This window comes from Nicotiana sylvestris, chromosome 9 (assembly GCF_000393655.2).
Source record: "Nicotiana sylvestris chromosome 9, ASM39365v2, whole genome shotgun sequence".
In the NCBI taxonomy this organism is placed as follows: domain Eukaryota; kingdom Viridiplantae; phylum Streptophyta; class Magnoliopsida; order Solanales; family Solanaceae; genus Nicotiana; species Nicotiana sylvestris.
The window spans coordinates 166,267,002-166,282,934 of NC_091065.1; the positions used below are offsets into that span (position 1 = coordinate 166,267,002).

A 15,933-nucleotide genomic window follows, 5' to 3' on the forward strand; every position below is an offset into this window, starting at 1 on the left:
ACCAAAAATGTGTTAGGGCAATCTTCATCCCAAGAACACATGGCTAAGAACAATGATGATCGAGCAGACTTAGCTATAAGAAAGGCAGAACAACAGAAACAAGCTGCAAGGATAGCATCTAAAGGAGCCCTTAGAGCTGCTGATGAAACTGTTGAAGAATATTAGGGGTCGAAGATTCCATCTAAAACGACCTCTAGTTGAAGAGCAGTTTAAAAATACAGCTCCCAGTCCTGCGAGGGCATTAGGTGACTATGCCAGACCAATCTTCAAACAGGGACTGTCAAGTGTCAGACCTCCACCCGTTGCAGCAAATAATTTTGAGTTGAAGTAAGGCTTGCTTCAAACCATCCAGAATAATTGTGTCTTTAGAGGGAAGGCAAATAAAGATCCTAACACCCACTTGATAGACTTTGAGGAAACCGTGAACACCTTTCAGTACAATGGAGTGTTAAAAAATGCAGTCTGCTTAAGGGTATTCCCCTTTTCACTGAAGGATGACGCAAAGCAATGGCTTCGAGGCTTACCAACTGGGTCGATTAGTACATGGGAAGATATGAAAAAAACGTTTCTGGACAAGTACTTCTCAGCTGCAAAAACAGTGAAATTCAGAAGGGAAATCCACAACTTCTGCCAAAAGTACACTGAAACGGTCATCGAAGCTTGAGAAAGATTCAAGGAGATAGCGAGAAAGTGTTAGCATAATGGAATCGAATTGTGAATGCAACTCCAGGACTTTTGAGATGGACTGACACCTTCCTCACGACGACCTCTGAGTACTGCAGTTGGAGGTCCTTTAATGAAGAAAACCCCTAAGGAGATTGTTGTGATTCTTGATGAGCCATCTGAAGATGCTAACCAATGGTCCGCTGAGAGTAATGATAGAAGAAAATCAACTGGGGTTCACCAGGTGGACTCTAATACATCAATGCAAGCCCAGGTAAATACCATGACCAAAGAGATAAGAAAGTTGACCTTAGACAAGGTCCAGAGCCATCCATCATCAGTTTGTGACTTTTGTGAAATGGATCATCCAACACATGTGTTAGGCCTCAACTGCAGATTAAGTGGTAAATATTGTGGGAAGTACTGACAGAGGCAACTATCAAAGTGGTAATAATTTTAACTCCATCGGGCAGAGGCACCCAGGTTTTTCGTAGAGTTCACCAAGTTGTAGTTTGAACCTATGGCAGTAGAATAATTCGAGACCTTAGGAACAAGGAACTACATGATTTCAAAATCAGCAGAGGCAACAATACCAACCTCCACAATCTAATCAGTCTAGCATAAAAGATCGGATGAGGCTCGCCAATGCTCCTATTCTACTATGGTATTCCTCTCCTCTCTATATAATTTCCATTTTGTCTCTAATTCAATCAGAACCCTTGTCCGTTTTGACAATGTTTTTGTAATCATGAAACACTATATTTAGTGATCATTTTGATTAAAGTATGGCATTTGCTCTCATTTCCTAAAGAATGCCTCAACTCCAATGTCATATATAGTTCATTGAGATTTTTACAAAGTTAATTATGTCTTTGTTTGCTTCTCATGTGATAAAGAATCGAAGCCTGATGAACATAATTTGCATTTGAGTAGTGAATAGCTGCTTTCACAAAGAGTACTCTAGCTATTAAGTTTAGTTTGAATATTTTGAAACACAAAAATATATGTATACATACAAAAACAAATACCGCAATAGTCCAAGCAAAAGGGACTTTAAAAAAAAAACCAACCTCAACCACACATTCATATCCTCTTCCTACCCCATCTAGGATGAGATAAGATTACTGAGGTGCTTACACGTGGCACCTCCATTGTGGTGAATTAAATGATCAATGGCTTAGCTCAAAATATAATTTTCCAACCTTTCATGTGTGGATATTAAGTTTTGTGTAGTGAATCAAGAACCACATAATCCAATGGTTAGCTTTACTCCAAGATGAGGGGGTTGTTGATTTTTGTCCGTTAGATATGGGAAATATGTAAAACCTTATCATTATATATAGAGTGGTGGGCAACTATGCAATGACCATCTTGGAAGTTTAAAGGAAAAAAAAGGAAAAGGGAGAAAGAGAAATCTTTCTGTCTTAAAGTGTAATTAACAATGGCTTCCTCAGTTCTTTCCTCTGCAGCAGTTGCCACCCGCAGCAATGTTGCTCAAGCTAACATGGTTGCACCTTTCACTGGCCTTAAGTCAGCTGCCTCATTCCCTGTTTCAAGGAAGCAAAACCTTGACATCACTTCCATTGCCAGCAACGGCGGAAGAGTGCAATGCATGCAGGTAATTTATATACAATGACAGTGCAAAAAATTTTGATACAATTAATGCATCTTAACATGTCATAGCTAAAAATTCTATTTTGGTGGAATATAGGTGTGGCCACCAATTAACAAGAAGAAGTACGAGACTCTCTCATACCTTCCTGATTTGAGCCAGGAGCAATTGCTTAGTGAAGTTGAGTACCTTTTGAAAAATGGATGGGTTCCTTGCTTGGAATTCGAGACTGAGGTCAATATCTGTTCTAAATTTTGCATACTCCTTCAATTTTATGCGACATTTTTTTCCTTCTATTTGTTCCACAAAAAAAAAAGAAAGAAGAAGACGATATATTTATATATTTAGAAAAAATTTAACTTTTAACTTTAATATATTATTTTGCATGTGCAGCACGGATTTGTCTATCGTGAAAACAACAAGTCACCAGGATACTATGATGGCAGGTCAGTACCAAATCCACAATATTTTAGTTAAATTATAGATATATGTACGCAGATCTTGAAAAGAAGTACAAAATCATGTTTCGAGACCATGTTTTAGAAGAACGAAATCTTGAATTTTAAATCCTGAATCCGGTACTGATGCAGATACTGGACCATGTGGAAGCTACCTATGTTCGGATGCACTGATGCCACCCAAGTGTTGGCTGAGGTAGAAGAGGCGAAGAAGGCATACCCACAGGCCTGGATCCGTATCATTGGATTCGACAACGTGCGTCAAGTGCAGTGCATCAGTTTCATCGCCTACAAGCCAGAAGGCTACTAAGTTTCATATTAGGACAACTTACCCTATTGTCTGACTTTAGGGGCAGTTTGTTTGAAATGTTACTTAGCTTCTTTTTTTTTCTTCTTCCCACAAAAATTGTTTATGTTTCCTACTTTCTATTCGGTGTATGTTTTTGGATTCCTACCAAGTTATGAGAACTAATAATAATTATGATTTGGTGCTTTGTTTGTAAATTTTGTTGTTTCACATTCGTGTGGCGTATATGAGTTTCATCTTGATAATATCTGCAAATCTTAAATGCAAATTATGGTCCACACACGCACCATAAAACACCCTCACTCCAACCAATTTCAGATGATAGAAAAATTTCAAGATGCTCGATAGCTACATTTTTTATATACAATAATAGTCTATTTGGCCAAGCTTCTATAATCAGTTTATTTTGAAAAATATTTTTTTCAAAAATACTTTTGGTGAGAAGCAGCTTGTGATTGACTAATTAATCTGAAAAGTACTTCTGAGCAACAAATAGTGATTGGCCAAGCTGTAAAAAAGTATTTCTAAGTTATTTTTCTCAAAAATATTTTTCAAAAAAGTGTTTCTGGAGAGAAACTACTTTTTTCGGCGTCTCCAAAACTGTTTTTGCTTCTACTTAAAAGCACTTTTATTTATAAAAGCTTAGCCAAACACTTTAACTTTGAAAAAAATATTTTTTTTGAGAAAAAAAAAAGTGCTCTTGATCTTGGAAAAGCTTGGCCAAACAAGCTATAAGTGTCTAATAGATGGTGGAAAAAAGTGTCTAATAGATAAAGGCCTCAATTAAGGTGTCTAAATGAAACTTGGTGACAATTTTAAGGGATTATCAATGTATTTGACATTTTAGGTAATATCTCCTGTCCTAAATGCAAATGGTCCATGCAACCCCCCAACCACTTTGAGATTATGAAAGTTATTCCACCATTCCTTGAGTGTTTTTCAGAGACCAACTATGTTGATCAACAATATAGTGTTTCCAAATACCTAAACATATATAGTGGTCAGTTGCAGTCAGTGGGTGTTGAGCATTATTGGCCTCCGGAACCATTTAAAATGGTGTGTAACAAGTCCTATTTGCGTAAAAAATAGGTGCAGAAGAGAACGCGTATACGAAACCAAATGGATGTTAGTGATACTGTTTATGCGCGCAAATGTGGTATATGCTCGCAAACAGGACACGACCGTAGAAAATATCCTTTGGGTGGAATCAGTAATCAAACTCGGGGTGCGTGTTCTTCTAGTGTACCTAACTACCCATGAGTTGATGTTGTAATAATTAGTTGTTTTACCTATTTAAATAATAATTTAATAAAATTATCTGTATATTTATTATGTGTGTGTTGTCTTGTCGAACTGAAAAAGCTGACCAGCTGACATAAAGTTGTCTTGTCAACATCATGATATTTAACACGCAAAATATAGCGCCATTAGATAGTACGTTATGTGTGTGTTGTCTTGTCGAACTGAAAAAGCTGACCAGCTGACATAAAGTTGTCTTGTCAACATCATGATATTTAACACACAAAATATAGCGCCATTAGATAGTACGTTATGTGTATGTTGACTCGCCTATAAATAACGGGTTCATTGTAGTTATTTTGTATGCTCAAAATTTACTAAAAGCAAATATTTCATTAAAAGTAAGGTTTTTTTTACTAAAAGCAAATATTTCACAAATGGCTCAACCTCTTCGTCCACCAAAGTGCAACTGTGGAAAAGTATGCTTGATGCAAAATTGTTGGGACGGTGGTGAAGTTGGACGCCGCTACTAGCACTGTATGAACCAGTTTTACAAGGTTCCCGGCGAACCTATTTGTGATTTTGAGGAATGGGTTGATGAACCATGTTATCAGGAATGTTACAGAGAACAACTGCAGTTTCTTCATAATATGTGTTTAAGACAACGACAACATGAAAAAGAAAACAATAGAATTATTGCAGACTTGAGGGCGAAACTGAAGGAGGTGAGAGAAGAAAAATGGAAAACATAATGAAATTGTGAAACACAAAAGGAACGTAAAAAAAATATAAACGGGAACTTGCGGAGGTGAAGGCGAAACTGAAAGAGGTAGAAGAAGAAAAGGAACAACGGAAAGAACGATTTAAGTGGTTGGAGTGGAGAATAAATGGCAACCGGAGCTAAACATTGGCATGTATGTGTTTAGTGTATTTTTCATATTTCATATATTTTTATTATGTTGGCCTGCTATGTTTGTGTTTGTGCTGTAGTAATGTTTTCCTTGTTTGTTGTACTAAATTTTATTTTAATTGAACTGGAAGTTAAGTTTAAGTGCTTGTGTTGTACTAAATTTTATTTTAATTGAAGTGGAAGTTAAGTTTAATGCTTGTGTTGTTCTAAATTTTATTTTATGAAACTATCAAACGAATGGAGAACTAAAAAAAGTAATGGGCATATTCGATTAAATATTATTGTTAATGTATACAAAAATATTGTTTATACCAAATAAAAAAAAGGAAGGCCGAATCAATGTGTCTCGCATCCGGTGTGTCTCAATGCAGCTGCTGGCTTGAGGCGCATCCCCTCCCGCCCGGGTACGCTATCAGGATCATCATCATCAAGTCGTCTCCTTATAGACGGATGTGGCGCAGGATGACATGTATCGGTGGTGCTATCAGCTCCAGTAGAAGGCTACATAAAAATATGAAACTTAGTATAGAAAACTACATAACAATTCACAACAATTTATATTGTCTTACCATCATCGTGTCTAGATCCTGAATGTAGTCATCTGTCATAGCATCGTATGAAGCCTTAAAAAGGAAATTAATAAAGTTAAAGAAAATAAATAAGTTACAGTTAAAACAAATTCAAATTCAATACTAATAAACTCATACCTGCGCATGTGATGTGGAGCCATAACTCAGTCGACGCCCACTATAAAAATCTCGGGTCGGTCAATCCTCTACCCCAATCCATTCCTTGAATATCCGAGCCCGTGATCAATAATTGACCTGATGGGGTCACCTGCGATGGCACTGGAGTGCGATAAATTCCAAGGCTGTAAGACGGCATGTCCGTCTCATGCATGCCACCTGCCATATCATCAACAACATCATCAGCAGGAACCTCAATGCTCCCTTGCTGGGGACCACCTCCTCTCCGCCCACGACCACGTCGTCCGGAACCACCAGCTCGTCGGGCACCACCAGCTCGTGGGATACCATGACCTCGATGGTACTGCACTGGGTCCATATAATCAGCCTCATGTAGCAAACGCTGATCCAATCAGGCTCGCTGCAGTGTCTGGGAAGCCACATCCATGAATCGACGACTATACTCCTGCATGGCCACAGGATCGTGGACATGACTCTGCATCTGCTGCCCCATATGATAGACAATATGCAATCCAATCGCCTGCACAAAGTAAAAAATATAAACTACATATTTGGCACTAAATTACAGGTATATAATTAATAATAACAGAAAACATACCAGGGCCTCGTGTCTCCCGGCGTATGGGACGTACCGACCGTGTGCCTAATAAACCGGGTTCCTGATAAAAAGTCGGGAAACCGTGCGGTACCATGCCATATAACGTTGAATAGGAAAGTGCTGTGGAGGTGGGGTCAAGTCCCTTCGCCTGTCCCAAGTACCCAACTGCTCGTTAAGCCATGCCATAAATGTGTCATCCGTCCTGGACCGATCATCCCTCTCATAATGTAAAGCATGCCATGCAGGCGGAGTTGGTATAGGCCGCGGCAGGCCAAACTGACGAAATACCCGCTCGGAGGCATGATGCTCGACAATATCGAGGCATATGAGCGGGACAGAAGCCCTCTAACTATGTCGGCCGAACGTGCAATACGCTGGCAGGGTACCTATCACCTCATCGCTGTACGTCGTCCAGATGAACTATCAAATAAGAACACAAACCGTTAGTATGCGCAACACTAAGTTAATCTATAACAGGTAAGTTTAGTTAGATATTCACCTGTGCGTCCTCCAGCAGATCCAACACATCCCTGTAGAGGGGGAGATTATGATGGGCATCATACTCTCGTGCAAGAGTACGACGCATAACCCGCCTACAAGCTAGAGGGAGTTGCGGAATTTCTACATTAGCCGGTAGCTATGGTAGAGGTGGCCGAAACTGCAGAAATCGCTCCCAGACCCAAACCTAACATACAAAGTTGACGTAAAGTATAAGATTAACTATAACTAGGTAGAATTGTAACTAATGGACATATTATTTGAATATGTTGTCACTTGTAGAAGCGGCAGAAAGCCACCAACGTCTCTCTGTGTGCCGATGCAAGCCCGACACATCTGCCTGTACAAATATGAGATGACAGCACCACCCCAACTGTAGATGGCTGTATCCTCGAATCGGGCAATATGATGTAGAAAACGGAGGCTCGTATATCGCTGTACATCCACCTCCGCTAACTCGTCGGTGATAGTATGGTGGATCTGCACCAGGTGGTCTCTAATGGGGACCAACTGCATACGACTGGACCCAGACGCTACCTCCTCGTCCTCCGGCATGAAACCCGTGAGCATGTGCAGCATATCCTAATATGCCTGCCGCGAATAATATCTCATGGTCGCAGGTAGTAAAACTGACAAGCCATCAGCGGACATGCCATATAAAATCTCAGCGTCCTGGAGTGTGATGGCGGCCTCACCGATGGGCAGATGGAAAGTGTGCGTCTACGGTCACCACCGCTCAATCAAGGCCGTGATCAAAGCATAGTCGAGCTGTATCCGGCCAATCCTAATAATCCTATATAATCCCATCTCCTCCAGGTAATGGACCACGCGGGGATGTAGAACGCGGGGAGGACTCAAAAACTCCCACAATAGATCCACTCTCCTGGCCCGGAAAGTCTGCGTAAGCAACTGTCCGTCCCATATATACTCGGATCTATGCTGGGGCTGTAGGGCTAATAGATCCAATGTCCGAGGGCCGGGATGTATAGTCGCATCCATGTCATCAACTGTAAATTCATATTTTTTAATAACTTAATTGTACAAATTATATATATATATATATATATATATATATATATATATATATATATATATATCTATGGGTTCCGGGCTCGATATTTTGAGGGCCAGTGGCACCAAACTATCATTAATAATTATGTATTTTTTTATAATTTAAATTCATATTTTTTAATAACTTAAATGTACAAATTACTAATTATGTGTGTTGATACAATTATTAACTTAATTGTACAAAGTTTGCATTTTCAACTACCAGTATAAGATACTTAAACAAAAGGAATTCTAAACTAAAATACTACACATTACTACGCTATAACGCTCTAAATTTTACTACGGTAAAAGGGTTTACGTTTTACTACGCTAAAAAGGTCTAGATTTTACTACGCTAAAAAAATAATCTAAACTAAACATAAACAACAAATAAATTTAATTGCAAATAAAACACAAAACGGCATGAAAACACATATATATAAATTAGGATATTAACAGACAAATTTATATTTTTTTATAAAACACTAATATTAAATCCGGATAAATTTAACATGCTAGTTTCAAAAAAAAAATACAAACCGAAATAGAACACATACAAATCAAATAATATGCATTATTATAAAAGTTTCAACTTAAAATAAACCGAAATACCTCGATTTAGAATTTTCGGAAAGCAAATAGATTGAAATTTTGACTCCGGAAGTGTGAATCAACAATAATACGAAGCTCTACTCGAATGTGGGACTTACGTTCTTCACCTTTTATGTGACGAGGGGACCCAGAATTTTTTTTTAAATAGTGGGGCAGCCGGTATGGGAGGGAGGACCAAGAAGAAGAAGGAGTAAAATATTGAGGAAGAAGAACCAGAACGACGATGAAGAAGGCGATACGATTTTTAAAAAAGGGTATAGCGCCGAGTATTTTGGCGCTATATCTGGGCGTGTCAGCTTTTTCAGTATAGTGCCAAAATACTTGGCACTATACATTAACGGCACAGTTAACGTTAATGTATAGCGCTGAGTATTTTGGCACTATATAGAAAAATGTCATCTTTCTTTTTCTACCTATTTATGTATTTTGAATCCAAAAGAACCACAATTGAATTCCGGACTCAATGGGGAGCGGATAGGTTTCCAAATTAGTGAATTGACTCACAGTTAATGTCATGCTAATGAAGTACTGATATGACTTGTTGACATTACATTTACAGACACCTGGTTAGTTTTGCTGATTTTACAAGAATTAATGTTGTGAATCGCCCCAACTCAACATGAACACCAACAAGGATGACACGCAAATAGACATTGCGCCGAGAAGAAGCAATTGGGCCATTCATTCACAAAGATTAATCTGTGATCCATGCTGATTAAGTAATATAGGGTACCGCTATCAGTAGGCATGTTGAATTATGTGCCAAGACAACCCTGTATTTCTCATCCCGACTCTTTTGGCATCTCATCTCCTTCTATCTTCTCATCCCAATTCTTATCTCTATCCTTAGTTACTTGTTATTTCAGTAGTTTTCATTGTAATTCAGTAACTTGAGAGTTGTAATCAGTGATTCTTATAAATGTAGTGAGAAGTTCAATGTTGTTACAATTAACTTACCAGATTATAATGGTCAATTAGGTGATTTATATTAGAGGTAGAATATGAATTATGAGACATGTCGATGTTATATTGGTAAAATTTTAAGTAATAAGTAAAATTTTAAGTAATAAATTAAAGGTTGAACATATTATTTTGGTACTTACGGGACTTTAGGCGCAACTGGTTGTGCTTGTATCATGGCCTTAGCATTTACAATCTAGAGGAAGTTACACATTTAGTTCTTCGATAAATAGTATTTACATAAGCTGGTTAATATACATAAATTATACACTAAGTATACAAATATTATATATCTTTTGATTATTTCTTTAGGTGAGCACGATTTAAGTTAATTTTTCGACAATCTTTGTTGCTCCTTTTAATGGTAAAGTTTGAAAAGGAAATATGATGGATTAATGATTTAAATGACATTTTCTTGTTTTATGTGAACTATAACAATCAAGGGTGCAAGAAAACACAAGAAAAAAATGTAAATGTATTTTGAAAAAAATAGAAGAATTAATTCAAATAACCGCTCACCCAACCACTTAACCTAATAATAGTCAGTTAAGGTATAATATATGCAAAATTTATGTATTATATGTATATAATTACATATAATAAATATATAATATATGTATATGACTAATAAAATAAACAATAGATATCCCGGGTATTTGCGTAAAAATTCCAAAAAATATAGAAAATTCATCATATATTGTGTGCGCAATGAAACATAACTATAATTATTTATTTTACTACTAGTTTGGATATTTGCAACTTGAAAAGCATGAATTAGTTGGTTGGATACAAGAATCTTGAGATGAAATTTTTTACTTTTTATTGTTGCAATTCAGAATATGAGCAAATCCTTTTTAGGCTTTTGACTTAGAAAGTGACATTGATAGAAGGGGTAACAAGACATTCTGAAGATCTAACAAAATAGTCTTTGAAAAAGTTGGTAAGGTAAGTATTGAGCATTTGAGAAATCACATTGAAGTAGTTAGTAGGCGTTTGAAATGCATATATTGTCACGATCCTAGTTCTTCCTCCGTGAACCGTCGTGACGGTACCTAGTCTCTATGATTACGACTAGGTAAGCTTAACATTGCGGAAAAAAAAAGGAGCGAAAACATAAAAGCTATCAACTAATAAGTAAATTTAAATAAGGAATGCGATGCCGCTCGACATATACAATAATCATTTCCAAACAATACATAAACTCTGCCAAAACCCGGAATGTCATAAGTCACAAACTAAAGAAAGACACAGTACTCCCATACTCCAGAGGTTAATACAAGAAGGATTGACATGGGGTGGAATAGTAGGGATTTTGAGGTCTACGGACGCGGCAGATATACCTTGCTACAGCTGGCTCGTCTCACTAGTGATGTGGCTGGTAAGACGTACCTGGATCTGCACACGAAAAACATGTGCAGAAAAGGGCATGAGTACACCACAACGGTACCCAGTAAGTGCCAAGCCTAACCTCGGTCGAGTAGTAATGAGATCAGGTCAGGGCCTTACTGGTATAAATATAATAAAATAAGACAGAAAACAAGTATTACAGTGAAATAAGTACGAAAATTTAACAGGAATAAAATTCAACGAAAGCCAACAGCTCAGAACACAGTTATAGCAACAAGGGGTTTCCCGGGATACCGTCCCGTACTTCAACACGTAAATGTGCAGGGGGATCTCCTGGAATACCATTCTGTAGTCCCAAAGTAAATATAATGTGCTGGGGGATCTCCCGGAATACCATTCTGTAGTCCCAAAGTAAATATCCAGCTCAACCAAACAGGGATAACAACTATAGCAAGAAACCACACACTTTAGGCTAAATCCAAGTCAAGGAAGAACATGAAATCTTACTAAACACATGCTGTACAGAGTTCAGATAAGCAGTTAAGGCACGTAGGCATGCTTTCCTAAACTAAACAGGATAATTACATATACTGGTATTGCTCAATTAAAGGGGAAAAGATATTTTCTTAATGAAAATGGGGTTTTCAACAAATAGCCAGTGTACTCACTCGTCACCTCACGTACACGGCGCTCATATATCAATAGTATCAAATCCTAAGGGCAGTTCCCCCCCACAAGGTTAGGTAAGCCACTTACCTCGAACCAAGCTCAAATCAATCCGAAATAATGCTCTTTCCACGAATATCCGGCTCTGAATGGCCCAAATCTAGCCAAATCAATTACATAACATAAATATAGTTACAAACAACTAATTTAGCTAATGAAATCAAAGCTAAGTAAAGAGAATAGAAAAACGCCCAAAAATCCTCCCTGGGCCCACGTATCGGAATCGGGTAAAAATTACCAATAAGAACACCCATTTATTCATGAGATCACTCGTGCAAAAATCATCCAAATCCGACGCCTAAATCCCACTCAAATCTCAGGTTTTTTGTTGGGGAACTTTTTCACCCAATTTCCCAACTACCTCACTCAAATTCATTAATTAAATGGAGAAAACAAATATGGATTAATGAAATATGATCAAAATAGGATTAGAAATCGTTACCCAATGATTTCCTCTGAAATACTCTCGAAAAATTGCCTCCCTCCGAGCACTAAATCGTTTTTGAAATGAATTTCAAACCATCGAATCTGCCCTTTTCTCCCTAGCGATTATCATACCTGCGGGCAAAAGATCGCATCTGCGGTCATGCACCTACGGAATTCCCATCGCATGTACGGTTTTTCAATTAAAGCACCTCATCCGCATCTACGATCAAGAGGTCGCACCGGCGTGTGCGCACCTGCGGACCCTTGTCCGCTTCTATGGTCCCAGCCCACTCTTGCGGTTCCTTCTCTCGCACCTGCAGCCATCGCAGATGCGGAACTCCCATCGTACCTGCGATCCTAGACCTCCTTCCCATTTCTTCTTCTGCGGTTCTACAGCCGCTTCTGCGGCCCAAAGTGCGTAGGTGCGAAAACACCAGGTGCAGTAAATTCAGCAATTTGCATAAGTCTAAAACCAATCCGTTAAGCCCCCGAAACTCACCCGAGGCCTCCGAGACCTCAACCAAACATACCAACCAATCCTAAAACACCATACGAACTTAGTCGAGCTCTCAAATCACCTCAAACAACGCTAAAAACACAAATCACCCTCCAATTCAAACTTAATAAACTTGAAACTTCAAATTTCCACACCCAATGTCGAAACCTATCAAACCACGTCCGATTGATCCCAAATTTTCACACAAGTCATATTCAACACTACGGACCTATTCCAACTTTCGGAATAGGATTTCGAACCCAATATCAAAAATTCCATTACCGGCCCAAAACTCCAAAAATTCGACTTTCACCATTTCAAGCCTAAATGCTACGGACCTCCAAAACACAATCCGGATACGCCCCTAAGCCAAAAATTACCCAACAGAGCTTACGGAATCGACGGAACTATCTTCACACTGTTCCGACTACGGTCCAAATTCTAAGACTTAAGCTCTCATTTAGGGACTAAGTGTCTTAAAACACTCCGAAACTCAAAACAAATCATCCCGACATGTCACAATAGTAGAAAAAGATACGGGGAAGCAATTAATAGGGGATAGGGGCGTTAATTCTCAAGACAACCAGCCGAGTCGTTATATCCTCCCCCTCTTAAAAAATTCGTTCATCCTCGAACTAGCATAGAGACATACCTAAAGTGGTGAAAAGATGAGGATAACGACTGCACATATCCTGCTCGGTCTCCCAAGTCGCCTCCTCGACCGGTTGACCCGTCCACTGAACCTTCACTGATGCAATGTTCTTTGACTTCAGCTTGTGAACTTGCTTGTCCACAATAGCCACTGGCTCCTCAACATAGGTTAGATCCTTGTCCAACTGGACTGAACTGAAATCCAACACGTGAGATGGATCACCGTGATACCTCCGGAGCATCGAAACATGAAATACCGGATGAACTCCTGTTAGGCTGAGAGGTAAGGCAAGCTCATAAGCAACTTTCCCAACACGCCGCAATCCCGCTCCCCAACCATAAATGAAACATCGTGAACCTTCCGGTCCGCATAACTCTTTTGTCTAGACTGGGCTGTGCGAAGTCTATCCTAAATCACCTTAACTTTCTCCAAAGCTTCCTGAACCAGGTCTGTGCCCAATAATCTAGTCTTGCCCGGTTCGAACCAAACCACTAGGAACCGACACCGTGTACTATACAGAGCCTCATATGGTGTCATCTGAATGTTAGACTGATAACTATTGTTTTAAGCAATCTCCGCAAGTGGCAAGAACTGATCCCAAGAACCTCCAAACTCCATCACACACGCACAGAGCATACCCTCAAGAATCTGAATAGTGCGCTCGGACTGTCTGTCCATCTGGGGTTTAAATGATGTGCTCAACTCCACTCGAGTACCCAACTCATACTGTACAGCTCTCTAGAACCGTGATGTAAACTCTGTGACCTGGTCAGAGATGATAGATGCCGGCACGCCATGAAGTCTGACAATCTCATGGATATAAACTCGAGCCAACTGCTCGGAAGAATAGGTAGTCATCACAGGAAGAAAATGAGCCGACTTGGTCAGCCTATCTACAATCACCCAAACTGCATCAAACTTACACTGAGTCCGTGGGAGTCCAGCAACGAAATCCATAGCGATGCACTCCCATTTCCACTTGGGAATCTCTAACTTCTGAAGCAATCCACCCGGTCGCTGATGCTCATACTTCACCTGCTATCAATTTAGACACCGAGCAACATATTCCACTATGTATTTCTTCATTCTATGCCACCAATAATGCTGCTTAAGTCCTAATAGATCTTCGTAGCACCCGGATGAATAGAGTACCGCGAGCTATGAGCCTCCTGAAGAATCAACTCATGCAAACCATCTACATTAGGCACACATAGCCTGCCCTGCATCCTCAAAGCACCATTATCCCTAATAGTGACCTCCTTAGCATCACCGTGCTGGACCGTGTCCTTAAGGACAAATAGATGGGGGTCATCATACTAACTCTCCCTGATACGATCATAAAGAGAAGACCAGGAAACCATACAAGCCAATACTCGACTAGGCTCCGAAATATCCAATCTCACAAACTGGCTGGCTAAGGCCTGAACATCCAATACCATGGGCCTCTCTGGTAGAAAAGCCAAGCTCCCCAAACTCTTTGTCCGACAACTCAAGGCATCATCCACCATATTGGCCTTCCCCGGGTGGTACAAAATAGTGATAGCATAGTCCTTAAGCAGCTCTAACTACCTCCTCTGACATAAATTAAGATCCTTCTGCTTAAATAGATGTTGCAAATGCCGGTGATCAGTATAGATCTCACAAGGGACACCGTACAAGTAGTGTCTCCAAATCTTCAAGGTATGAACAATAGCAGCTAACTCAAGGTCGTGGACATGATAGTTCTTTTCATGCACCTTCAGCTGCCTGGACGCGTAGGCAATCACCTTACAGTCCTGCATCAACATTTCGCCGAGGCTACCTTGCGACGCATCACAATAGACTGTATAAGACCCTGAACCAATAGACAGTATCAATACTGGGACTGTAGTCAAAGCTATCTTGAGCTTTTGAAATATTTCCTCACACTCCTCCGTCCACCTGAACGGAGCACCCTTCTAGGTCAGCCTGGTCATAGGTACTGTAATAGATGAGAATTCCTCAATAAATCAACGGTAATAACCCACCAAACCAAGAAAACTCCGGATCTCTGTAGTTGAGGATGGCCTGGGCCAACTCTGCAATGCTTCCACCTTCTCCGGATCCACCTTGATCCCTTCACTCGAAACTACATGACCCAGAAATGCCACGGAATCCAACCAGAACTCACATTTTGAGAACTTTGCATATAATTTCTTTTCACTCAAGGTCTGAAGCACTGTCCTCAGGTGCTGCTCATAATCCTCCCGACTCTGGGAGTGCACCAGAATGTCATTAATAAAGACAATGACGAATGAGTCAAGATAAGGCCGGAATACACTGTGCATCAAATGCATAAATGTTTATGGGGTATTGGTCAACCCCAATGACATAACAAGGAATTGGTAATGACCATATCGAGTCATGAAAATAGTCTTCGGGTTATCTGGCTCCCGAATCTTCAACTGATGATAACATGAATGCAAATCAATCTTTGAAAACACTCGAGCACCCTGTAACTGATCAAATAGGTCATCAATACGAGGCAAAGAATATCGGCTCTTCACTATAACTTTGTTCAACTAGCGATAATTAATGCACATATGCGTAGAACCATCCTTTTTTCTTTACAAACAAGACAGGAGCACCCCAAGGTGACACACTGGGCCGAATAAAGCCCTTATCAAGTAATTCCTGTAACTGTTCCTCCAACT

General features: G+C 39.6%; 1 protein-coding gene across 1 annotated transcript; it reads left to right on the forward strand.

The window, feature by feature from the left end:
- Positions 1 to 2,031: 2,031 nt before the first annotated feature.
- RBCS1 (ribulose bisphosphate carboxylase small chain, chloroplastic) lies at positions 2,032 to 3,082 on the forward strand. The gene is made up of 4 exons (NM_001406457.1): positions 2,032 to 2,281; positions 2,375 to 2,509; positions 2,669 to 2,721; positions 2,866 to 3,082. The coding sequence occupies exons 1-4, from the start codon at positions 2,105 to 2,107 to the stop codon at positions 3,041 to 3,043; spliced, it is 543 nt and encodes a 180-aa protein (NP_001393386.1). The 5' UTR covers positions 2,032 to 2,104; the 3' UTR covers positions 3,044 to 3,082.
- Positions 3,083 to 15,933: the final 12,851 nt, after the last annotated feature.